The 25,719-nt window shown below is 38.1% G+C and overlaps 1 protein-coding gene across 4 annotated transcripts in view; it reads left to right on the forward strand.

Annotated features, from left to right (window-relative positions):
• GREB1 (growth regulating estrogen receptor binding 1) overlaps nt 1-25,719 on the forward strand; it is a 69,372-nt gene that overhangs the window by 15,302 nt on the left and 28,351 nt on the right. For all 4 annotated transcript variants that reach the window (XM_054196698.1, XM_054196700.1, XM_054196701.1 and 1 more), the window contains exons 3-19: nt 2,789-2,911; nt 3,663-3,839; nt 10,397-10,579; nt 10,897-11,040; nt 12,362-12,487; nt 13,855-13,977; nt 14,866-15,003; nt 15,186-15,371; nt 15,924-16,274; nt 16,971-17,099; nt 18,451-18,576; nt 19,045-19,242; nt 19,333-19,513; nt 21,351-21,543; nt 22,133-22,269; nt 23,629-23,968; nt 25,531-25,646. In XM_054196698.1, the coding sequence (XP_054052673.1) occupies nt 2,789-2,911; nt 3,663-3,839; nt 10,397-10,579; nt 10,897-11,040; nt 12,362-12,487; nt 13,855-13,977; nt 14,866-15,003; nt 15,186-15,371; nt 15,924-16,274; nt 16,971-17,099; nt 18,451-18,576; nt 19,045-19,242; nt 19,333-19,513; nt 21,351-21,543; nt 22,133-22,269; nt 23,629-23,968; nt 25,531-25,646 (2,971 nt within the window). The remainder of the gene's footprint in view (nt 1-2,788; nt 2,912-3,662; nt 3,840-10,396; nt 10,580-10,896; nt 11,041-12,361; nt 12,488-13,854; nt 13,978-14,865; nt 15,004-15,185; nt 15,372-15,923; nt 16,275-16,970; nt 17,100-18,450; nt 18,577-19,044; nt 19,243-19,332; nt 19,514-21,350; nt 21,544-22,132; nt 22,270-23,628; nt 23,969-25,530; nt 25,647-25,719) is intronic.

Genomic DNA, 25,719 nt, shown 5'->3' on the forward strand with positions numbered 1-25,719 from the left:
GCAGTTAATGGAAACAGAATTGAACTGTAATTAATTAAAAGTTTCACAACAGCCGGGCAGAGAACATTCCTTTCATCAAAGTTTCAGACAAGGGGAACTCTGAAGGGACCTATAATAGTTTTTCCTAGGTTGTTCCTCAGGTGGGAAAGGTCTGCAAGCTGGTGTCATGTACTCCAGCCTCATCACAAATTGAAATTTCCACTTCTAGCTCCATGAATCCCTGTGCTCTGAGGGCCGGGAGGCATCTGAAGCAGAGAACCATCCTTGGGGTCTTGTACAAGCCCCTACTCTCCCCTCTCATTGTTGTCTTTCCTTGGCCCTGGCATTCTGACACAGTGATATACTCGGACTATGCTTGGCCATAGCTGCCTGTTGGTCCACAATACAGCAAGTAGTTTCCTCTGGTGAAGCAGACATGATATAAATAATTTGAACAAGGTTGTGCAGTGGGTCAGTGCAACCCAAGTGCTTTGGCTTTCTATTTTGTGGACTGATAACACATTATAGATGTTCAAAGTAGCATTTGGCAACAAAACCAGCCACCAGTAAATAAGACTGATATTATGTATTTTGTCTTTGATGATGTTACAATATCAAAATTGCTCAAGAGCCTGAAAATTGAGCATATAGTCAGTTTAAGAAAAAAACAATTGGAAATTTTTTTTTTAAACTTTATCAATCACCAGTTGTAACTTGTCATTTTAGGTTTGTATTTTTCTGTTCAAAAAACATTTTTCTGTCTCCTTTTGGTACATAAATGACCATCTAAACCAGAAAAAAGTGCCTAGCCACTGAAACTAGCCTAATATCATTACATATCTGTCATGATAATTCATGCAAAAGAGACTGTAGTGTGCCTAGAGACAAGTTAAATGAACGTGTTGGTCCCTTCTGGCCTAGATGTTACATTTTTTGCAATGAGCTTGCGAACACCTGTTTTTCCAGTGAGTATGGTTTTCCGGTCTACACATTTGAAACAAAACTACATATCATAAACATATGTCTTCATAGGCATTTATACCATTTGGCATTTTCTGTGTCTTCCACTGAGCTAATTTAATATGTAAACCCAGTAAAAAAACCACCCGGTCACTTTTGTTTGCTCAGTTTTCTGCTGGGTTAGCAGGCAGGCTCCAGTTAACAGGCTCCAGTGTCAGAGCTGGCACAAAGAGGAAGGAGGAACTTCATGGCTGGGAGAGTGGGAAAACAGCGTAGAGCCAGACTCTCTGCTTTTTCATTGCATTTGGATATTAGTCAAGGTTAGGTCATAACACATAACTCACCCCTGACTTAAATAGCAAAGATGGAGAGCTTCACTTTTCCCTTGTTCACTTCCAGCATTTTTGTCTTTAGGCTACAACCTTAAACCAGTCATGTTTAATGTTCTGTCCTTATCTGTGTGCACCAGGACTGAAGCTTGATGTTTAGATACTTAAAAGTAAACGTACCTGTCAAATCCTCTTCTAGACTGGGGTGTACATCCTAATAACCTTTAGAGACAAATCTTCAAACTCCAGGTTTACTCTCTTCAGCTTCCTTCCAAATTCTCATTTATCCTGTAGTTTTTGTTTTGCTGATTCTACAGTCATTTAATAATCATAAAATAAAAAGCTATTCTGAGGCGGGTCATGGGGGAAAAAATTCTCAAAGAATAGTCTATGGGATTCTGAGTGCCTTATCTAAAGTCAGTCAAAGCAAAGAGAGTATGTTCAGTTGACACTGAGCTTTGGAGGATGACTGCATTGTTTTTCTGTTTCAAGACTAAAACCTGGATCAACAGAATAATGTAGGAGCAAACTGCTATTTTACTTTCCCAAGTAAAGAAGCAATCTTGAATTGAAAGGCTGAAACATACACCAATAAAATACAAGTGAATTCTATTAATAAGCAAGCTATCAGGTAAAAATACTGATGTAGGTAGCCATTGCACCAGAAATGTGGTTTACAGCAGAGAATCTGAAGAAGAAACACCTAAAGCCCTCTAAAACATGAAGCCTACATCATATATTCTTCTCCTCAGGATTCAGTATTGCCTCCTAGACTAGCACCGTCCATGCACAGGCTGCTGTGAATCATCTTCGTAGACATCTGCCTTTCCTTGACATTGTTCAGAGAGCGGCAGTGCTTTACTCACAGCTGGATTCTGGTAGGAGACAGAAGGCCTGAGAATTAGGTGTTCTTATCGTGACATCATCTGTGGTGAGCCTAGTTTCCAGCAGGAACCGTTTCTTCAGTTTCCTGTACAACATCAAGGACATGGTCAATACCTAATTAATAGCATCTGTACTTGGGCTGTAGCCAGGATATTCTAAAGTGCTAAGAAGTAAGGACTTTGGGTTTATGTTGGCTGTTAATATTACAAAGGATACAGTTACACTGCTGTAATCAGCAAGAGTTTAAACATCAGGAATTAGGCCTCTAAAAATCATGAGGTTAGCTTAAAAATAATGAAATTTAAAAAAATAAAAAATTGAGGCTTCTTTTTATTTGTCTTTTAGGTTCTTTTACTTTCTCAGGTACAGTTGTGTCATGCTTTTGAACTTTTTTTTGCACAGGAGCTAAAAGCTTTATTTTTTTGATGAAAGACATTCTATTGTAAGCATGACTGGAAATTGGAGCGTTAAGGAAACAACAAGTAACTTAAGAGTTGGCAACAGTAAGGTCATTGTCAAGAGGAGAGAATCCAGTTTGCTGTAATACTTTCTGTAACTGGGTCACCCTGTTCATTCATTGGTTTGTTGCCAGCATTTTCTGTTCTCTAAGTCATTTACACTATGATAATTTGTAGCAGGCAGCAGAGCAGATAATGAGGAAGAAGAAGAAGAGGAGGAGGAAGAAGGCTCAGAATCAAGTAGTCCTCCTGTTTCTTACCAGATGAAGCCTCCCCCAGAAGGATGTTGCACTACTGATGGTAAGAAGTGCACTAAACATGCTGTCAAAAAGCATTTGCCCTACTGAAAAGGGTAGGATTGGGGCCATTTCCTCTATAATTCATCAGAATGAGATAATCTATACAATATAGAAATCCTAAAAATGTCATTGTTCATTACCTGCCAGATAAAGCTGGATTGCTCTTGGTTGCTCTTCTATTTGACAGGGTCTTTACCCAGTGTGTCCAATAAGCATTTGTGTTGGAACGCCTGGCATGAGACAGAACTTCTGTTCTCTTAGGCAACACAACCTTTAAAAGGTTGAGTTTGCAGGCATGGCATTTGCTAAAATGAATGTGGAAAGCTTTATCACTTCTTTTTTCTATTTAAAGTGTACCTCATTCAATGTTGCTGTAAAAAATATTTTAAAAACCCAGGAAAAGCCAGTGAAATTCACCAGATACCGAGAACTATTATTTCCATTTTTGAATGTCTGACCTAAGTTATGATGCTGTTAGTAAATTGTCCCGTAAGTATGTAGGTTGCAGAACATTATCAAGAAAAACTTCACTGTATATTTTCAGATTTTTGTTTGTTTATTTTACTGGTAGAGTCTGTTTATGGCTGACCAAAAGGCAGGGAAAAAATTTTTCTCTTAGTTTGCCCTTGACCCTGAGGTCAACTGATTTTGTTTTTCATTAAAAATATAGAAAGTCTTTTAATAAAGACAAATATGAGTATTAAAAAAATAATCTTGTCAACTTAAAGATACATTGAATTGTTTTTTTCTAGGTTTCTGCCAGGCTGGTAAAGATTTGAGACTGATTTCAATTTCCAATGAACATATTGAGGTACCATCAGGATTTTTACTTGTTGGTGTAAAGTCACCAAATTTACCTGACCACCTTTTAGTGTGTGCTGTGGATAAAAGGTTTCTGCCAGACGACAACGGGCGCAATGCCCTGTTGGGTAAGTGCCCGTGATTGCAGTAAGTGGATGCTTCTGTGGACTATAATTAATAGCTGATCTTTTTTTGCAGAGTGAGTTCAGCAGATCTTATTTCCGTTCCACGTCTACAGTAACGCTCACTGGTGATGCACAACAAGATAACAACTCAGAGCTGGCTGTGTTTGCTTTGGAAAGATACAGAGCAAGCCAGTTCATTTGAAATGCTTCATCACCTTCTATCCATTAGTCCAAGGCTAAAGTCATTGTCCGATCAGTTTATGTCCTAGTTGCTGGAACTGCACATCTGGTAACTGGACTAGTTGAACTTCTGCCTGTCTCTATTTTAGCTTTCCAAATACTAACGTGGACAGCCTGTAGGTCTGTCAAGTGGAACTTTCAGGCTACTATACACATGTAACTAGATTGATGGTAGTTTGGACAAGAAAAATTTCTGACCTTTTGATTTATCTCTTTGAGATGGGGATAATATTCTCCACTGTGTTTGAACAATAGCATAGTTCTGGATCCTCACCTATCACTTTTTGCTATTATCGCAATATAAATAAATATGAATGGTTGTAAGTTGAAACTTTTCCTATATGTGTAATCACGTAATACTGTGTGTTTGAATAATATTGTTTGTAGGGTATTCTAATTTCTTCCTTTTCATCTGTTTAAAAGTCTAACTTCTGACATAAATCTAGGTCCTTCCTTATTATAGCCTTTCTGATGGTGATGATCTGTGGTCATGTGAATGAATTAACTGAATATTAATGTTATTAAAATGGAATAGTTTTTATATTGGGACAAATGGTATATAATCGCAAGGAGAACTCTTTTTTTCAATTAAGCACTCTTAGGTTCTTATGTATTATTTTCATAGTTAGTTAACCAAAAACCGCTGCATCATGTATCTGTGTACCAGTCTGAGCTTTAAATAACAAAAAGGAAACATTTGTCATGTCTTTTAACTGTTTTCTTTCACAAACACTGAGGGATATGATGTGAACTCAGTTGTTATCTCAGTTTGAGCAACTCTTCAAGGCATTTGGGTTGACAGTGCAGTGTGAAGGTGCATAATGTAATTCTATGTACAGTAATTTCTTTCCTTATGTGATCTTGCAGAGTTGGATTGGTCACAGTACATTTGACCAGTGATTGTAAAAGAATTAAGAGGGCTGTAAATCACCCACGTGTTGTCATTTTAAAGATAAAGACAGGAATGTTGTACCACTCAAGTCATTCAGTGCTAGCACTATTAACAGCTTAAGCTCCTTAGGCTGTTAGTGGAGAGGAAGTAGTGTATTTGTTAATTGCATGCTAAACAAGAACAGAAAAAGGCAACAGGAACGTAACTGGGAGGTTTTTATGCTACTTGTATTCTCAGCTTGCTTATTTAATACATTTCAGCTTCCTGAAACCATTTAAATGCTTATTTTTTGCTGTTACATACACTTCAACACCAGTGAATCACATTCTTTTTTAGTAATAATATTGTTGGATGACTTTTATGTATTCTATAACAAGCTTAAATATGAAAGAACTTAAATACTTTAAGATCCAAAGTCTTCATCTGAAAGCTGGAAATAAAACAACGTTCCTGGTCCCTCATCAAATGAAAACCCACGGTATATCTTATTGACACGAAGACAGCACACTATTTGTACAATAGATCATACTGTAGATAGAAATGATCATTTGATTCCGGTTTTCATACACCGATGCAAGTCAAATCAGGGTAAGTAAAATTGGAAGCAGACATGAATAGTCTCATGGTTTCAGGTACGTAGCGAGATAAAAGACAGAACCATTCGTGCTTTAAATTCTCTGTCTATTAGTATAACTCAGTGACCTCTGTCTTGTGACAGATTTAAGTTGAAAACATTTCGTATGAAGGAGGGAAGCTCTTTTTACTGTCTTGCTTTTAAAGACAGGATAGAAGGCTTATTTTTGGTACTCTGAGTTTAGGCTGTTCTTCAACCATGTTGGCCTTTTGAAAGTGGTCTCTTCAAGCCTTTCTAAGGTTAGAGGGAAATTGAATTGGATTAATTTTGAATAGAAATGAGCTGTCATCATGAGTCCGAATATATCCCACACTTTTGGTAAGGCTTATTGGTGATACAGGCACATCCCTTGTAACCCTTCAACCCCATTGCTTTTTCTTAATTTCATGGTTTTTCTCTTAATATACTGTGCTTTTCTAAGGCAGCTATTACTGAGTACTGTAGATTTTTTCCAAAATAATTTATTTGAAGGGAAAAGGCACTAATGAATTACCCAATAGTTTCCTGATTTCTTATGGTCCACCTGCATACATTGGTGAAGATGCCTGTGGAGCGTACAAAAATTCCAGAAGAAAACAGGAAACGTCTTGGTATTTTCCGGGCGAGCTTTTGACTTAGTCTTGTTCCCATTAGGGGCTGTTGATACGCCTCCAGGGTGTGTGCCAATTTATTGATTATGCTAATAAGTTGTCCCACCATCAAGACATATGTGCTTGTGATTTGAAAGTCATTTCTGTTGGAGGGTGTTTTGTTTCTTTGTCTTTACAGTTGACATATTACTCCATAGAAAAATTCACCTTTTCTAGAAAACACTGTATATTTCGCAAGCAAGAAGTTCTGTGTCTGAGCATGCATATTGTATGCTTCTGTTAATCAAGTTAGATCACGTGTTTAACTACTCTGCAAAACAGATTCAGCTTTTTGCCTTTAGGAAGCTGTTTCTTGGTTTTTTTTTGTGACACAAAGAAATGCTTAGATGGAAGAAGCACTTCTGTAATAGTGCAATATTTATTGTTTCCTAATAAAGGCAGCTAACATGTACCACTCCCAAAGGTTTTGGGTTTTTTTCCCCAGTTCTCACTCTTAAGGAGAGTCTCTCATGATAAACAAAGCAGCTATTCACTCATCATTTTCCTTTCCAAAAGACCAAACAGCTGCCCACTTTCCTAGCAGGGAATAAGAAATCTTCTTTTTTCGGTGGGTCCCTGAGGTCAGGATGACGGAGGAAAAGATTAGTTTCCCTGCATTGTAAGCTATGCGTAAGATGAAAACATTTTAGTATAAAATACTGTGGCTGCTTCTGTTAAAATGTACAATGTTCCGTTGGGCTTTTGTAATAGTAGTGAGTTTCTGTCCAATGGAGCTCTCCACCTTGACCATGATGATTTCGTTTATTTTTTAAATTTAGGACTTCAGTCTTCAAATGAAGTGGTACTAAGTAGGAAGGGAAAATGTGGAGCATTGTCAGTGTCCGTGTGCTTTTTCTTGTGAATAAGACTGAAAAGAAGAAATACTTTTGCTGAAAAGTTGAAAATGTAATCATTCTCTGTCTTAAGCAAGCTGCCAACTTTCCACAAAAATATTAACATTAATTAAAAGCCTGTTATTCATTTAAAAGAGAAACAGGAAGAAAATTTTCTGCTAATTTATGAAAGATTAGATTATGAAATATTAGATGGATATCCTTCCATCCTGAAGTCCTTTCTTTATCCCTAGCACAAGCTCACTGTTGATCCAAAGGAACCATTTCCCCAGTGAGAAGGTAGGTCAGGTTTCATAACCTTTTAGTCCAAGGTCCTTCTCCTGACCACAAGGTCCCTACTGTGGAAGAGCTTTTGAAATTATGAGCAATTGATCATTGTGATGTGAGCAAATTCAAGCTAATGCACATGATAAAATTCCAGATACAATCAAATACCTTCTGATTAAACAGTCTTCAGAAGGTAACAGCCTTAAGTCACTACTGAACTGAGTTGGATGTGAACTGATGACCTAAAGGTGAAAGGCTTTTAGCTCCTAAACTCCAGGCATTGATTTCTAATTCTCTTGTGAAATCAATCCCATGACATAGATATATTGAGTCACCTTATGGCTGCCCCAACTTCCCTGACCTTTGTCCTCTCTATAATGTATGGAAGAATATTTAATGCAGCTTGTTTATGAAACAAGCTGTCCCCTCTATCAGCTGCGGCCTCGGGCCACGGCACGTGAACAGGGCACGCAGAGAAAGGAGGATGGTGAAATGTTTGGGTTCTCCTTTGTTCCTCAATCTGCTACATAAAGTGCTATAAGCAAAGGTTGGCAGAGCCCTGCAATGAGTTAATGATTGAAATGCATTTTATTGCATCGGAATTATAAGGTCATGCTGTGTTCTATCTGTGATGTCAGTGCTGAGCTGTATTAACGAAGCAATGGCTGTCATCAAAGAGAGTGTCAGTCAGAATGAACGGGATGAAAAACGGTGTTGGCGGGAGCTTGCAAGAAAGGACTCAGTCTGACTCAGAGGAGCTGAGGAAGCTTGAGGTGAAAGATGAGAGTTTGACTTAATAGGAAAATTAAAAAATAAAATGTTATTCAACAACTTTTCACAAGTGGACAACTTAGATCTGATTAATCCTTACTAGGTCTCACCTATATGCTATGTGTGATGTAAACTAATTCTCCAGTAGACCTCACAGAGTTAAAAATAGGTGATTAGGGCAAAAGGTTGTTTCAAGTAGAAGGTATTGCTAAATCTGGTTTAGGCAGATGGTGATTTTACTTAAAAAAGTTACCAATAATGACTCATCCAAAGTCCACATGAAAAGATTTTATGTATGTCCACTGTTGAAATTCTGTTGAAAAAATATTTCACCTGTGGCTTTGGCAAGTTGCTGGTCGCTCTCAGGAAAATGATAAAACCTAAGAAGTGTACAGGTACTTCTACTTTACCTTTGGAAATGGTCCCTCCTGCTTGTATTTGAAAACTCGTAGGGGCTTGTAAGTGGCCACCAGGCAAAAACTGCAACGCTGCTGGTCACGCTCAGTGCTGCCAGATGTATGGGAAGTTTTCATTTACTCGCAGGAGCATTTTTTGTGATTTCTTAATCTGCATAAAATGCATGCAAACTCTACAGCTTTTGCCACGTCTGTTCTAATTTTGTTTGCTTTTGTTGTTGCTTTTATTGCAGCGACTGAAGACTCTGTGATGTTAGACAGATGCTTTTGTGCTGACTGATATAACACAGAGGATTCTGCAGAGTCATGACTTGTCCTGATTTTATGAGTCATAATGACCTTTATCATCCTACCGGCCAGGATCAGAGAGAGAATAGGCAGCTTTCAATAGTTGTTAGCCACTTGTTCCCATGGATACCAGGCCAATTTCCACATGAACTCAGGTTTTTAAAAAATTCTTCCGAGCCATTTGAAAACAAATGAAAGTGCTCGGGTTGTAAACCAAGCAACAGGTGTTTACAAAGCATTCTATTTCAGTGCTTGTATTTTACAGAAGGAGAAAGGTATTGACCATTAATTTGAAAACTTAATTTGTTTGAAATATGTGGATGAAATAATCATTTTCATAAATGGCTCTTAATTTGATCTACCGTATTACTGATCCTTTACTCCAGTTATTTATCTCCAATGTTATTGTCCATACGTTATGTGAAATGTATTTCCTTTATTTTTGACACCTTCCAATTCACTCAACACACCCTTTCCATTTCAATTCCTGTGATGACACATAAAAATGTTCATTAGGTATGATTAAAATAAAAGAAAACTTCATGCTTCAGGTCATATATAGGGAACAGAGAGAAAATTTCCATGGGGAAGATTATCTTCTAATTGTACACTATCGGATTTCTTTATAGATAAAAAGTATTTTCAGACAGTTGCATTGGTCTGATGTAAGATGAAAATTTCTTAAGAAATACTTTGGAAAATGGACAAAAAAGGTTGTTTAAGAACAAAAGGCAGATAGTCAGCTGTGCGAGGAATGGCCTTTATTTAGGGTGATAATGACATCACTGTCACCAACCCCTCTTTGAGGCTCGAACTGTGTATCTGGGAATGAGAGGAAATGGCAGTGTCCCTGGAAATGCCTCATCAAGCCTGAGTACAATAAGCTTCTTTACATGCAAGGACTGTGCCTCTGTCCTGTCTATAAAGTTGCAGACACTTTGTTTCTGTAATCATAAATAGTTCAAACTGCTGTCAAGTGCTAACACAGTCCAGCCATAATTTGAGAAAGCTACTTTAAATTAATAGCCCAGGAAGGCTTTAGTATTTTTTCCTCTCTAAAAAAGTATCTGTAGTAGAAACCTGGTACGTAAATATGCTTAGATCTAATTAAATATAATAGATTAAATATACTCAATTTATTGAGACTTAACTGCATGTTTCATTTCAAAGAAAGCTGAAACAGAAGCGAAGCATGTACTTTCTGGGGTGTTGGGTAGGGCTGGGCTTAAGCATGTGATTCAGTACCCTTCAGTCAGAAACTTCTTGGTTTAATGTTTTGCAGGTAGGTAATCAATAGGAACTGTCATCTTTTCCTGGTGAGAAAAAATGAAAAATATGGCCTAATTTAATTGTTCTGTAAATGTGGGGCTCAGTTTTTACAATCTGGTAGCCAAAGTCCAATACAGTGGACTTGATGTAATATTTTTTGGAGGAAAATGTTAATGAGAAGTTCACTCCATAAAAAAAAAAATACAAATACAGCTTTTCTCCAGGAAAGAGTTGTCTTTGGATGTTTTTAATAGTGACGCACCTATCTCATTGGATCGTGTGTATTGTTTATTTTACCAGGCTTCTCTGGCAATTGTGTTGGCTGTGGCAAGAAGGGTTTCTGCTACTTTACAGAATTCTCAAATCACATTAATCTTAAACTGACCACTCAGCCCAAGAAACAGAAACACTTAAAGTATTATCTGGTCAGGAATGCCCAGGGAGCTCTGACCAAAGGATCTGTAATCTGCTGGAAAGGCGCAGGTAAGATAACGAAGCTGTCTTCCTCAAGCTCTGGTTTTCATCATCCAAGCTTAGCTATCACAGGGACTGGCGTCTGTGTAAAACCTAAGACAGACCAGTTGAAAGAAAGACTCTTTAAAGCTAGGTGATTACTCCAGCAGCTGTAAAAAGCAATTAACTGACCTAATATGAGGATGGCATGTCTGAAGACATCGGCTCCTCCCTTCCAAGTGCCGTAGCCTCTAAGTAATTCCCGCGTGAAATTACCAAATCAAATACACAGAGAAAAAAGTAAATGCCACTGTTGTCAGGCAATAAGAAGTTTCTTTTTTGTTAAGAGTTCAGAGGCCGGCAGTCTTCATCCAGCACCTGCTCAAGCATGTTGTTCCAACTGCCAGAAAGTTCGGGCCTCTCGGGAAGCACCTCAAGCGAGCCGCTCCCGGCAGCAAACCCAAGTGCTCCAGCTGGGACGCAGCAAACAGGTACCGCTTAGAAGGAAAACATGCTGGGTTTCCACCTCCTCTTACTCTTCTGTGCATGTGGGTTTGTGTGTACTCATGTCAATGGAAAGACAAACAAATAAGCACACTACCACATAAAATAAAAAGAAAAAAAGTTCAATAGATTTAGGGTTATATTACAAGTAAAGAAAGCGATCATTCTTTGAAAACTTCTCGCTGTCCATTTGTTCCCTGCAGGTTTATGTATAAAAGGTTAACAAATAACAAAATAGGAGTTCTCCAGCTTGCTCATAGCTAAGGCAAACCAAAATTTTTTAAAAGCCATTATTTTTAAAGTTGCTGAGAATAGGTATTACATTCCTCCAGCCGTTGCTTGTCTGGTCACAGATGACAAATGTTACAGGAACCAGTGTCATTTCAGCTTTTTCTTCTGATCCAGTCTATTTTATGTTATGATCAGAATCCGTGGGCATCAGCCTAAAAACTCCTGAAATTTTTCTTCTGCTGAGAAAAGTGGCCTTAATATTAAAAAACAAGCTAATGATCAGTATCTGTAACTTTTTTTGTAACTTTTTTTGTACTAAGAAACATTTACTGAAACATTTACTTTTCCATTAGCTTGACAGAAATGAAAGGTGATGGATGATAGAGGCTAGAGTGATCTTTCTGAGCTTCTTCGTAATGAAAATAGCTCTTTAGTGTCTTGCGACTGTTACAGGGATTCATGCAGGAGAACTGAGGCACATCTGTTGGTGGTTATATTCTCTCTGTGAGATAGAAGCCTGTTAAACAGTTGTGATCTGGAATACTGGTGCCCCTCCAAAACAGTTCATTAATCTCTTTAGAATTGCAGATTGGATTTTTTTTTTTTTGTCAGATGTTACATATATAAAAAAAGCTACATTGATAACAAGCATGTTATGTTTGAGAAAACCTCTCTTTTTAGTGCAGCACAGTTAAAAAGAATCTTGGAAAGTGGATATCAAATTGGAATGGAGGTTTAGGAGATTTTTAGTAGATTTTCAACAACCTCTCGGACTCTTTTAGCTAGTGCTTGAGAAGTCTACTTGTAAGAGCTAGGGTCCACCTGCAAAGAAGCTAGGGATCTGACAGATGTATTTAATTGCAGAACTGGATTTTACCCAGACACTTAATTTGGAGTCAGACAGCAATAATCTGGTATGAGATCAGAATTTCTTTTGTTTTATTCAGCATTGTATTCACTCTGAGAAGATCCTGATGGCTCTATTAAAGAAAATGATCGAGTGATCAGTTTATTATATCAACTGGGGATCTTGACCTAGAAATGTTTAATGTAAATGCTTTGTTTTTATCTTGCCAGCTGTAGCTATAGATCACATCCCTTCAACAGCAGCGTTCAGCTCAGCAGTGTATAATGGCAAGGAATCACCTAAACAACAGTTGGTAAAAAATAACCTGTCTGCTCTGACAAGACCTTCAGTGTTAGGTATTTGTATGGATTTGTTTTTTAATAACCCTAAACTCTATATTCCACGGGTATAATAGAAGCATTGAACAAATGGTATCATGATCATAATTTCCTGTATGAATAGGAATTACTATTTCCTTCCAAGACCTTTCTGACCATAACACTTTTTTCTATGTTAACTTTCAGAAAAAAAAATGTTTATATGTTTTCAGCTATAGCTTTTTTACAGTTCAGATTATCAATTGGAAGTTTTTCATTATATTTACAGTTCATTCATTTAATAGAAGTACAGACTAGATTCTGAATGAGCAGAATGAGTAGAACGAATGGCTAAATACTGCCCTCACGTGGTAAATGTTTAAAGGACAAAGTTATCTTTGAAAACCTGTACATAAGGTTCTTCTGCAAGTGAACACTCTTATTTAAGATCTGAAGCCTTCAGGTTTATTTTTAATTTTAATATCTTATGCAAAATTTTAAACCCCATTTTTATATAAGATTCTTACTCTGTCTTTTATTTTATGTGGAACTAACCATTCTGCCAGGAGATAGAGCCCTGCCAGTGTGAAGTAGCGTTATGACCTCTGCATAGTCATGTCCAGAAATAGAAATAGCTCAATCCTGCAAGATGCTGAGCAATTCCCGGACGACCATTGGCTCTCAATAATTCAAAATACTTGATGTTAGTGGAAGCTCAGCATTCCAGGAGTTTGCAGGAGAGCACAAGACAATTCAAGAAATTAATGGAAGAAAATTCAAGAAATTAATCATCAGGAGCTCCTGTGAGAAAGTTACATTTCTACAGACACAGGTGTTAGAGCTGCATGTGGGTAGAAGGAAAACGCATAAGTAATTTCCTAGGAGTTAATATGGAATAACATAAAACCAAAGATGGCAACCAGCAAGAAGTGTCAAAAAATCCTGTAAATGGGAAAATTGTTGAAAAGAACTCACATCTTTATTAATATTACCCTGAAGCCCTTGAGACTTTTATTTTGCAATAAGTTACATGAAACACTGTCACGTGTTCAAAAATAAAAGGAGAAAAAAGCCCAGAGTGTTGACTTCAAAATAACACTTATAAGCATTCTTAGTACGTCTCATTCTTATGACGTTATTCTTAGTACAGAGTAAACATTGGTATAAAATAATTGAAGCCTACCTAGATAATTAAGAGTCCTCTGCACCAGAAAGTTCCCAGGAATTTAAGCAGGACACAGCAAAGTAAAATATAAACCATAAAAAATTGCTATATTCATGGAGTTGGCCCTGTCTACCACAGTACTTAATGCACACGTTCAATCTATCAAAACATATTGAATTACCATGTGCAAAACTGAATAAATTCCATTCTAATATTTTTCTGAAATATTACTGTTTTTCAGGCACTTTAACAAATTCAGGGCCTCCAAAAAAGCGCCATAAAGGTTGGTCACCAGAGTCTCCATCATCTACTGAAACCTGGAACTTGCAGCTCAACCCACAGGCTCCAAACAGAATTAAAAATGGTAAGCTATGCCCAAGGTAACGGTAATGTTTTTTTCATTATTCAGAAAATAATAAGGGAAAAGAGGCAATGTTTTAAAGACCTGTGCAGATTTGCATTAGAGTTTTGAAAGGTGTTTGATAACTACGTGCTCACCTACATTTAGGTGCTTTGTTTCCATTGATTTCTTTTGGGGCTCTGAGCTTAACTGTCGTTAGGATCCAGTCATCAAGTCATTATTAATAAATCCCAACAGGTGCCTGTGTCCATCCTTAGACACTGAAACACCTTTGGGATATTAAAATTAGGGTCATAAATCAGGATTATCCATAACTAGGATCATCTGTTGTTTCAATTATTTGTCACAGTGTTCTCGGCACTTGGATTTTATAGTCTAGATACAGATTAGAGTGACATGCAGTGAAATAAACCCTCTTTCCCCAAAATGCTTTCTTTTAATGTGCTATTGTTTAAATTAAAATTACTGCAAAGAAATTACGATTGAGCAAACATTGAATCTTAATTTTTTCTGTCTTGTTATAGCAAGAAAACCTGTTTAGAAGTAGTGAAACTAAATATATCATACAGAACACACAAATTGTAACTATTTGTGCATTGATATCACATAAATCTCTGTATTCTTGCATTCATACCTGGGACTGTTTGCTTATAAACGTTTCAAAATCTTTAGATGCATGTGTGATGTTCCAGTTTGCAACAATATAATTATTCCTCCAAGAAAGTTAGAATAATAGTATGGGTTGTAGTAACAGCTCATGAAATATCTATGTAACCATAAAAAGCATTTAATACTGATACCAAATGTGGGTATGAGATGATGTTGAATAACTTTTTTTTGAGGAAATCATTACTAGACCCGACTCCAGTAATAATATGTCTAAAATCCTAGATGGAGGAAGCTTATCATCTTTACCACATTCTGCTTTGGTGGGGCCAGCCTCGACTCCGGTGGTGGGCTCAGGAGAACCCGTCTCGGTTCCTGACAACTTGCTGAAAATCTGTAAAGCAAAGCCAGTTATTTTTAAAGGTAAAAACCCCAACCCCCCAACAAGACCTTAAATCTTTTTAGTAAGAGAGTTAAAGATACGTCTTACTGATACGCACTGCTAAAGCTGTCAATTTTAAAAGGTTTACTATTAAAACTGTTCAATGCATACATGGGAAATTATGGAACTAATGTGATGTGTACAAACATTGTTTATTTTGTAGGTCATGGAAACTTCCCATATCTTTGTGGGAACATTAATGATGTGATAGTGAGTCCTTTGTTGTACACCTGTTACAGAAATTCACAGTCTTTGTCTAGAGCATATGAACAATATGGTGCCTCCACAATACAGCCTATTTCAGAGGAAATGCAGCTCTTACTGACTGTCTACTACCTTGTTCAACTAGGTAAGATTATTTCACATCCAGATAGACTGCAATGAATATATTACATGCCAGCAAAGGAGAAAGGGAATATTAGGACAGGACAGTATTAAATATCGGTTCAGGACATGTGATAAAAACCAATTTCATTTGTGGTAATGAAAAAAAACCTAAATAATTTGTCCCTAAAGACCAGACAGATTGAAATATAATCACACATACAAAGTTCATCTTCTCCTGTAATCTGGGACCTCAGCAACTAAAAATAAAAAAAGAAAAAGATCTGTAATTCACTACTTTTGTATACAGTCTGAGGTTTAGAAGTAGTATTATGCTGAGACAGGCAGTATTTTTAATTACTGATACTCAGGTTCCAATTAGGGCAGCTTTACTTGAGTATCACAGAGGCACTTCAAAGTGAAAAATTTCGTTCACATCTGCTAAAGGCAATACAGTCACGCATGCATAAATCTGAAACACGGTCATCTCTGAAAAAGTACACATTTTGAAAAAAAAATGGTTTTAACTCAACTGTTTTGTTTAATTGTTTCATAATACTTTCCTTGTATTTTTTAGCCTCGGACCAGGTCCCTTTGATTGAGGATTTGGAACAAATCTTCATGCGTTCGTGGCGGGAATCACACCTGTCTGAAATCCGTCAGTACCAACAGGCTATTCCCCAGACCTTTCCTCAAGTGCCCAGCCAGATTGCACCAGTGACTTCAGCCCAGCTTCCCTGGCTGGCAGGCCTCGCCGCCAGCTCCTGTAATGACAGTGTCCATATCATTGAGTGCAGCTACTCTCTGGCTGAAGGGCTTTCAGAAATGTTTAAGCTACTCATTGAAGGAAAATTAATAAAGACAAACTACGTGGTGATCATATGTGCCAGTAGAAATCGAGCCATTGATTCCTGCATTGTCATAACAGGTAAGATCCCAAGGGTGTATCTCCAGGCAAAACAGAGTAATTCAATGCCATGAGGAGTTTGGTTGGAGTTTCCATAAGCTGCCTCAGAAAGCAGAACTTTGATCAACAAGTAATGGGTTTTGAAGAACCCGAGTTGATGCTGCACGGTTGGGTCTCTCCCCAGCAAATCCCATTCTGCCTGTGTTACCCGTTTTCTCACCAAGGCATCCCAGCCAACACTGCTATGAACAAATGACGGCGAGTTACAGCACACATACTGCATAAAGCACTCCTGCTCTGTGCGACCGGGATGTTACTGCGAGCAGAGAACTGAACGCTTTCTTAGCTTCTAAAAGATGATCTTTCAATGTCACCCCCTTCCACAACCTGTTGAGGGCTATGCTGATAAATAAATTATTTGAATAGGAATTCAAAGATTCATTAGGAGTGTAAGATAATTGATGATTCCTTTGACTATTTATATGCTCTTTTTATATACTGCCTCAACAAATATTTCCTAAAAAGGGTAAGAAACACAAAGAATTAAAAAACATGGATCTATCTTTCAGGTGTCTGGTGCATACAAGCATAGGAGAGAGAAAAACTTATCTCTGCCATTTTTGTGTATGTGGTATTCTGGGTAGTATTTTTATTATGACATAGAACATTTTTACTTCAGTTTGAAGTGCTTTCAAAATTACTTTTTTTGTCTTTTAGGAAAGTATCAGGCAAGAGTTCTGTCTGAGAGCATGCTCACTCCTTCAGACTACCAAAAAGAAGTTAACTATCAGCTGGTCACAGGGAAAGTGGAAACTCTGGGGTCCTTCTTTAGCACACTCTGCCCAGGTACCTAACAGGTTATAAAGAGCCATGTTTCCAAGTCCCTGAAACTTTTAAGTCAGAGAAAATAGCTGTGCTCATTACTTTTCCAGAAGCAAGTCATTATTAGAAATACAGAAAAAATGCAGGACAAAGTTCTGAATGTACACTTGAAATTCCTCCTAAAAGTGCCAGGTTCTAAAATCCCTCCGTTTCATAAAAATACGCCAGCAAATAGCTGAGCATATTATTCTTAGCTATGCAAATCCATCCATATACTATGCAAGTCCATATTCATATGAATGTATAAATCTTTTTGTCGTAAGCACAGATTTTGTTTAGACCATGATAAAACGGAGTTATTTTACCAAAGGAAGGATTTGTCCCTTCAATTTAACATACCGTGAAGTTGATCGTGATGTGTGGGAAAGAGAAGAAAATTGCAGAGATCCAGGGTTACCGGATCATTTTTTAACGGAGTATACTGAGGATTACTACAAACTGGATTATCTGGGATTAATTGATTAAAGTTAAACCGTATCACACAACTAGAGCAAATGCAGCATATTTGTCAGTGTTAATGGGATGTCACAGTCCCTTTGCCATTCACGTCACGTCGGTAAATCTGTACTCAGATCACAAGAACCCTTCTGGATGTGTCATGATATTCTGAGTGGTCACTTAAGAGGAACTTGTTTTTCTTGAACCATCATGTAGTTATGTTAGTGTTTCTGCTCTTAATATCTTCAGAGTACGGTTCTCAAAATCACTTTTGCTATCGCTATTTTTCGAGCAGAACAAGCGAATGAGCATCCTAAAAAAACCTGATAAATAGGATATATTTGCAGATAGACATAGTTCAATAAAAAATACCTGGTCTGCTTCAGCATTGTGTGTAGCTGCAAAACTCATATTTCTCTTTCTGCTTTATAGGGAATTATTTTTCTTTCTGTGTTTCAAAAATTTTAAAGATTTTAAAATATTTATCAGATTTCCCAAAATTTCTTGTAATCCTTATCAGTGAACAGTATAGCTCCATGGGCTGAACATAAGCTAAGCCAGTTTCGTGTCTTTGTTGTTGCTGATATGTAGCGGGGCCTTGAAGCTAGTTTTCTACCATCCTTCATAAATGTCCTAGCCAGTGGTCTGCAGAGTTGGTCTGTCATTCCCTGCCCTGATTTGCATTTTATTACTGTTCTGCTATAAAAACAGATGCAATAGACAATAACAAGAGGGTTCCTGTATAAAACAGCCAATAAGCCAAGGGCAGGATAACTACGTAGCATATATAAAGCTCTTTAAGAGCTACAAGACAAAATCAGCATGAAACGCAGCTCTTAACATGGATGTTTATTCCACTATCCCTTCAATCTGATAGACGGTGACATTGATCTTTTGCTGGAGAAATTTTATCAGGAAAACCAAGGACACATCTCTTCTTCAATTTCTGCTTCAGTGAATAAACCAACAGCACTGAATGGAGCTGGAGCAGCTGCATGTACAAGTAAGTAACAAGGATTTTCTAAAGCTGTAACTGAGTAGGGTACTTGAGACCAGGTCTCTGGCTGTGCAGTTAGATCCCTCCGGGCAGAGTCCTAGGCTCTGGAAGGCAAAGGTCCTGAGGCAAAGAGCAACTCATGTCTTGGGACATTCAGATTTACACTGATGGATGCTCTGCTTCATTCCACTGGGTATTGTACTCTCTGAAGCTCAAAGTCTTACTTCGGTGGTAGCAGAACCCTATTGCACAAGTTCAGTTTCAGCTCTCAGACATTTAAGAAACTTACAGGACCAAAATGCCCAAATGCAGAAAGATTTCTTTGCATATTCCATATACATTTTCATAAACTGCAACTTCTGTTCATAAGCAAGAACCTTAAAGAGTAGATCAATCATTCTTTGCCAGACTCTAACATTTTGCATTAGGTGAGACTTTGGGCATATATCTAAACAGAATTTTACCTTTTTCCAGGTTATGAGATTGAACGACATCAGATTCGTCCATTCCAGCTAGCAGTGGCTCAGAAATTGCTGTCTCATATTTGCTCAATTGCTGACTCCAGCACTCAAAATCTTGATTTGGGTTCCTTCGAGAAAATTGATTTCTTGATTTGTGTTCCACCCTCCGAAGTGACTTATCAGCAGACTTTGTTTCATCTCTGGCACTCAGGTGCTCATTAGTTAGCTTTATTTTAGATTTACAGGAAATTGTTAAATGTGTTTGTATCCGGAAGTACTGACATTTATTCCATTTCTTTAGGTATTTTATTAGAACTTGGATTAGAAAAGGAACATCTTACAAAGCAGAGGGTGGAACAGTATGTTATGAAAATAGATGCAGAAGCCCAGATAAAATTCAAAGTCTTTTTACAAAACTCTATGCAGAATCCACATACACTGTTTGTTCTAATCCACGATCACGCACACTGGGATCTAATGAGGTAAGAAAACTGTAACTTCTTTTTAGAGAAATTATTATTGCTTGCATTAACTCTCAAGATCAGCTTTCTGATTTATCCCTTCCTTCATCTTTGTTTGTATCTTTCTGCTAACTCCCTCTTCCCATGTGTTGAATAAACATGTTTTCTTTTAAGGTCCTTCGTGACTTACTCTTATCCTGCTTAATATATTATGCCTCAGTGTAACATTTCAGCTTTCCTTGCTCACCATTCTTATCTTCTTTCATCCACAGCTATTGTTTTTTTGGCTGGTTGTCATTTGTTCAAAGGAAAGCTTCCTGTGAAAGTACACAGAGCTCATTATCCTCTGACAGTGTCCTCTGGGCTGTAAAACATGCAAAATCCTCCACAGCGAGTAGACAACTACTGAGCCAACACTGCTGCTTATTTTCTTAACTGATCGGAAATTTTCCAGTACAATGTTTTTTCTATCCAGAATCACTGATTTGTAAGAACTGAAAGCTTCTGTGGATACATAGTCACGTCAGATAGACTCCTCAGGAAGCAGGGAGGTTTCTATCTGATGTTCCTGAGCTCCCCATCAGCTCACTTGCATAACTCATTGCTTCCTTCACAGAGCCCTGTTTCCGTGGCTTCTCAACAATCTTCCTGCTGAGAAGTTGGGCTGCTTTTGCTTTCTGGCTCCTGGGGCACTGGGGAGCTTGGAGGACATACCGAATTCCAGAAACACCAACATTTTCCAACTTTGGGAGCATGGTGGTGTTTCTGAAACCAAAACGTATGGAATCTTACTTGTGAATGAAATGACAAGGTCTTGTCTTTCATACTGGTTAAGAAGGATGATTTTCACCAAAACTTGATTTTCACATGTGAGGGTTTCCTGTTCAACTCCTCTATATCTTAGGAATTTACATGACATATTACAGCTGTCACAGCCTTCAAGGCATTTATTCAAATAACATCCTTGAGTGGCAGGGAAGTACCTGTATTGCTGCTTAACTCTGATACTTTTTCCTCTTATCTAATAAAGATATGTAAGTGACTAATATTTAAGCGACTGTTCTGCACAGCAGGATTCACGCCACCTAACTGAAGTGCCTAAAACAAGAGTGTAACTGCTTGGGATTGCCCACATAGTCACAACAGACACACCTCTGGGGACTGGCTTAGATCACGGGTGGACAGAACCAATTTCTGGAGTTACTTATCTCTCTCTGCTCGTAACAGAAGGAGCTTGCAGTGACTAGGCTTGTGACTTAGGCAGGTAAATGCCAAAAATTAAATAGCATGAATTGGGACCAAAGTTTTACACCAGAGCAAGGAACTGACTGTAAGTGTTCCATGATACTGGCGTTTGCCCTAACAATAACTGTTCTTCCCTTTCATAATAGATCTATCACAGGTAGTTTCCCTCTGTTTTTTTTTTTGTTTTACTGACTTATTGTCTGTCATTTTCGATCTTTATTTTTGTAGGTAAGAATTATGTTTTCTTAAGGGTAGCATTCACAATCTGGTCAAAGTTACTACAGGACTATGTGTCTATTCATAACCGACAAAACCTCAGCTTCTTTCATCCTTTATCTCTCGTATTCTGGTAGCTGTAAGGGCCTGGTAATTTGTTAGTTAGGGAGCTTGTCAGACTTAGGCAAATTTTCAGCTGCAGTGAAATAATTTGCATTTCTTTTCCCATTCTTCTATGCAGCAAAATCGTGCCTGAGTCCTAAGTTCCTAAGTATAGAGTCCTAAGTTCCTTGTACGTTTTTAACTTTGATTTCACATCCAGGTTAAAGCTATTCCACTGACTCAAATGTTCCCTTGTGCTGATCACTTTGGAGAGTTTTGGGTTTCTTTTTTGCAGTGCTGTGCATAGCCTTTATCCTCCAACAGAACTGTCTACAGGACTTGTTGATAGACTGCTGAACTGCAGGGAGGTGAAAGAGGCGCCAAATATTGTGACCCTCCATGTGACTTCCTTCCCCTACGCGCTGCAGACACAGCATACTCATATCAGCCCTTACAATGAGATCCACTGGCCTTCTTCATACAGCAATGTAAGATGGATGCTTTGAGGTGCTTTTGTGAGCTTTTCATAAGTTATTTTACATTTACATATTTGGTGAAACTGTGGAGGCCCCATGATTTTTGTAAACAAGAATGAAGTTTGCATGGCATCTTTTTCTTGTTCAGTCCATGGCAAGTTCTTTTTCCCTTTGCTTATCCTGTCATTTCTTGCGTTTTTTCTTTATTCCTTTTATAACTTCTATAAACTGTAGTAGCTGTGCTAAAAATCTTTGAGCTACATAAATGGAAACCATCTGAAAATCTGTCTCTAGTGCATTACTGCATAAATACATGTACATACATGGGTTTTCTTCATATGTGTGCATATTTATTCCATACATAGCTGTTCTGTCTGTGTATATGTGGGGAGAGAGAAAGAGAGAAACAAGGAAAAATTGGGTCAAAGTTCTGTTCTCTCAAAAAAATTAATTCTGTTACTTTCTCTCCTTGTTTTAATATGTCTGAGTAGATTTATGCTTATTAGAGAATGTGATTGCAGATATATCAGGCACCAATGGTTAATCAATTGTAAATTAATAATTAATAAACTTTATATTTTTATTGTTTCATTTGCTTTAGGGTGTAGATTTATACCATGAAAACAAGAAATACTTTGGACTGTCAGAATTCATTGAGTCCACCCTCTCTGGGCATAGTATTCCACTGCTTCGGTACGACAGCTCTTTTGAAGCGATGGTCATGGCTTTGGGAAAAAGGTACAGTATCCTACTTTGTTTAACACTGGAAATTTAAAAGGTGTGTTCTAGTGACTTGAGTTACTAGCTACAAGCCTGGTTCTTTTTTTTTTTTCTTCCTCACTGTCCCACAAATCAGCTGTGTATGCAAGGGCATTTCACTCTTTCTTATTTTCTCCTTCTGTCTTTTTTTCTATGTATTTGGCTTGTAATCTAATCAGTCTAGGCTGCCTCTTACTATGAACATGCACACTGTTTAGCCCAATTTTGCATATGTTCATGTCGTGACCGGTAGATACTTCTGTATTATAAAAATCTAACATTGAATCATCACGTAATTTCAAATGTGTTATTACTTTTATCCAATGTTATTACTCGCTGACCCTGGCTGATTTTGATGTATAGAATTTGTGTGTACGGCACTTGGACAGCAGAGAGAAGTAGAACTGTGATTCGTACACTTAAATCCGTGATAAAAACTTCAGAGCATCATCAGAGCTTGAAAATACATCATCAATTTTCCTTGGTCCCAGTGGAGCAAGTCTAGAATCACTGCAAAAGAGTAGTGGCGCATTATGTGCACACGTGCAGCTGTGAACGAACTCTTTGGGATCTGTAAGAAGAATGGGACAGAAGGAGTAAAATCTCGTGAATTTGTATTGATAACTGGGAGGCTGAGCACATCCACACTTAACTGCTGGGGCTTGCTACAGGGTGCTTTGGAGCTGTGATGACACATAGCAGGCACTTCTCTGAGCAAGCCACAGTTCCTCTTGCTACCGTGTTCATTTCTGTGGAAACCAGAGCAGAGCAAACTAATGCATATCCATGTCTCTCCCTTCCATAGACTGGGGATTGAGACAGGGTGTACCTGGGTTTGGGAACTTGGGAGTGCTCATTGGATGCTGCCTGTGTATTTGTCCTCTTGGAAACAAGAGAAAGTTGGTTCAGGGCTTCAGTAAGAACACAAGCGAAACACCCCACCCTCCCTCCCACCCCTTAAGAATAACACATAATGAAGAATACTATTCTCATTGATAAGAGGATATAATTTTGATTGATGATGTTACTGAGTGCCTTAGCAAATATTCTGTGATAAATTTTGTAACAACAGTAAATCTTGGTAACTTAAAGTGGTGTAAGCTAACTGGACTACATCCTTGGTAAATCTTTGCTAAGAAATGGAGAGACAACATCAGTTCTAATTGTGAAATGATGCCTTGCAAAGCCTATCCGGCTGCAATTTGGTGAGATTCTGTTGCATAGTAGATATGAAGGATTCTTTACAGGAGAAAATCCTGGGTTTACTATATTTTGTAAAAATTCGCTTTTTCACTTTAGCCTTTAATGTTTTGCTATTTAATTCACCGTTTATTTCAGGTTCCCCAGGTTACACAGTGCAGTGATAAGGACATTTGTCCTCATACAACACTACTCTGCAGCTATGATGGCAGTGTGTGGTCTTTCTCAGATGAAGAATTACACCTCAGTTGAAACTCTGGAAATCACCCAAAACCTAATAAACTCTTCAAGACAATGTCCTAGTGGACATGGCCTTATGGTAGTGTTGAGAATTCCATGTACTCCGCTGGCTGCAGTGGCTTATGAACGTCTGTATAATGTAAGGGAAAGACTAGCCCTTGAAGATAACTTTGAAATAATCTTGGGAAATCCTAATTCTGGAATCACAATAGGGAAGCACTTTGTGGACCAACTAAAGGTAACTTGCAGAATGGCATATGCTGGGAAGCTTCATTAGATGGGCAGGTGGGGAGGCTTTACTGGTGAGAGTCGTGGTCGTGAGCTGAAGTGCGGGTCTTACTAGTAAAAATAAAAACTACCATAAAGAGCATGACTTTTATGTTTTAGACATACTGTCTGTGATACCTCTTCTGTCCTACCTCTGGTTAATACTCAGTGGAGTATTAACTAATATGGCTAGAACTTGATTTCCAGCAGCAACCCTCCCAAAGAGTTGAACTGCTTTTATCTACAGTGACCATGAGCAATAAGAAAAAAAGCCAAATAAAATTGTCAGTCACAGTTTTAGCAGAATTTTCTCTCAAAATCATTAGCTGCAAAAAGATTTTAATCAGTGACCAGTAGAGAGTTATATTATTCTTGTCACCAGCAGGTGGCATGGAGGCACCAAATCAGTGACGTTAGTTCTGGGTCCTAGAGCACCCTGGTCTTCACAGCTCAGGACTCTATGCTTTCTGGACCATGTGCTGGTTTATGGATTAATTTATATCTTTTAGGCCCAGAGCCGTGGGTGATCTGATTAACAAAAGCCTCTTCTACTGCCTTCCTTTTCATAAAATTACCATCATCTGATCACCAAAGCAAAAACGTATTTACATTCTAGGATGGTGTTATATGGTACATTCTGTACTGTGTCTGATTCCATACATGTTAGATGAAGTCATTTGAGATCCAGGGCCTAATGCTGATCTCATTCTGCTATAGATTAGGCATAACTTATTGTGAAAAATCAGTATTATTTCTGAATCACATCCTGTTTATCTTCTTTGACATGTGTAATGGTGGTACGTGTACGAATGTCAGAGGCTGAGTTGTTGCGCTGTTGGTGCTACTGTGGACTCCTTTTCTGTAGATCAGTCTTACAGCAAAAAGGACTGACTGGTGTGAGTAAAGCAGTATAGCCTGCTGCTAAATGGTCAAACAATAAATCTAGTTACCAAACTTCTCATGAAGTTGGCAGCAAAACTGATAGCTTTGGGGGAGAGCAGGAGACTTCAGAGAGTAGCAAGTGAGGACAGTGGTATGTGTGTTGAACACTTCCAGCTTTCCCCTATTCTTCTAAGGTGAAAGTCTCATTCCTAGCTCATTTTCTTCCTTGGACTCAGACATTACCTGCTACAAGAAGCAACACTCTGTAGAGAATACTCTCCCCCAAAGCTCCTACTCAGCTTTACTGTTGTACTGTATCCACTCTATGGTACAATAGAGTGGATGTGGTACAATAGACGTTGTACCCGTCTGTGCCCTCAGTACTATGCAGCTGGGAAGCTGGGAGGCTTTTCAGACTGGAATGTACTGTCCCAGTCTCCTCAGACATACAGCAGGCAGGCTGCTACCTGTAGTGCTCTAGGAACCGTGCAATCTACCTGTGTTGAAATTGGCTCTGCTCTGCGGTTTCCCTTGGTGGAACATCCAGCCACTGTACAAATTGATTCATATAATGGATGATAGAAGTATATATTTCTGTATTTTTATTTGTGCCATATAGATACGTCCGTAAGTGGTTTTTGCCTTATACAGGTCTGGCAGAAAATTGAAGATGTGGATTGGAGACCACAGACCTATTTGGAATTGGAAGGTTTGCCTTGTATATTGATATTTAGTGGTATGGATCCACAGGGGGAGTCTTTGCCACGGTAAGAAGATCCAGTATTTTCTCAGTGGCAGTTTTTTATCCATTGCTTACCAAATGGCTAAAGGTTAACTGTG

The sequence above is a fragment of the Rissa tridactyla genome, chromosome 3, assembly GCF_028500815.1.
Source record: "Rissa tridactyla isolate bRisTri1 chromosome 3, bRisTri1.patW.cur.20221130, whole genome shotgun sequence".
Taxonomy (NCBI): Eukaryota; Metazoa; Chordata; class Aves; order Charadriiformes; family Laridae; genus Rissa; species Rissa tridactyla.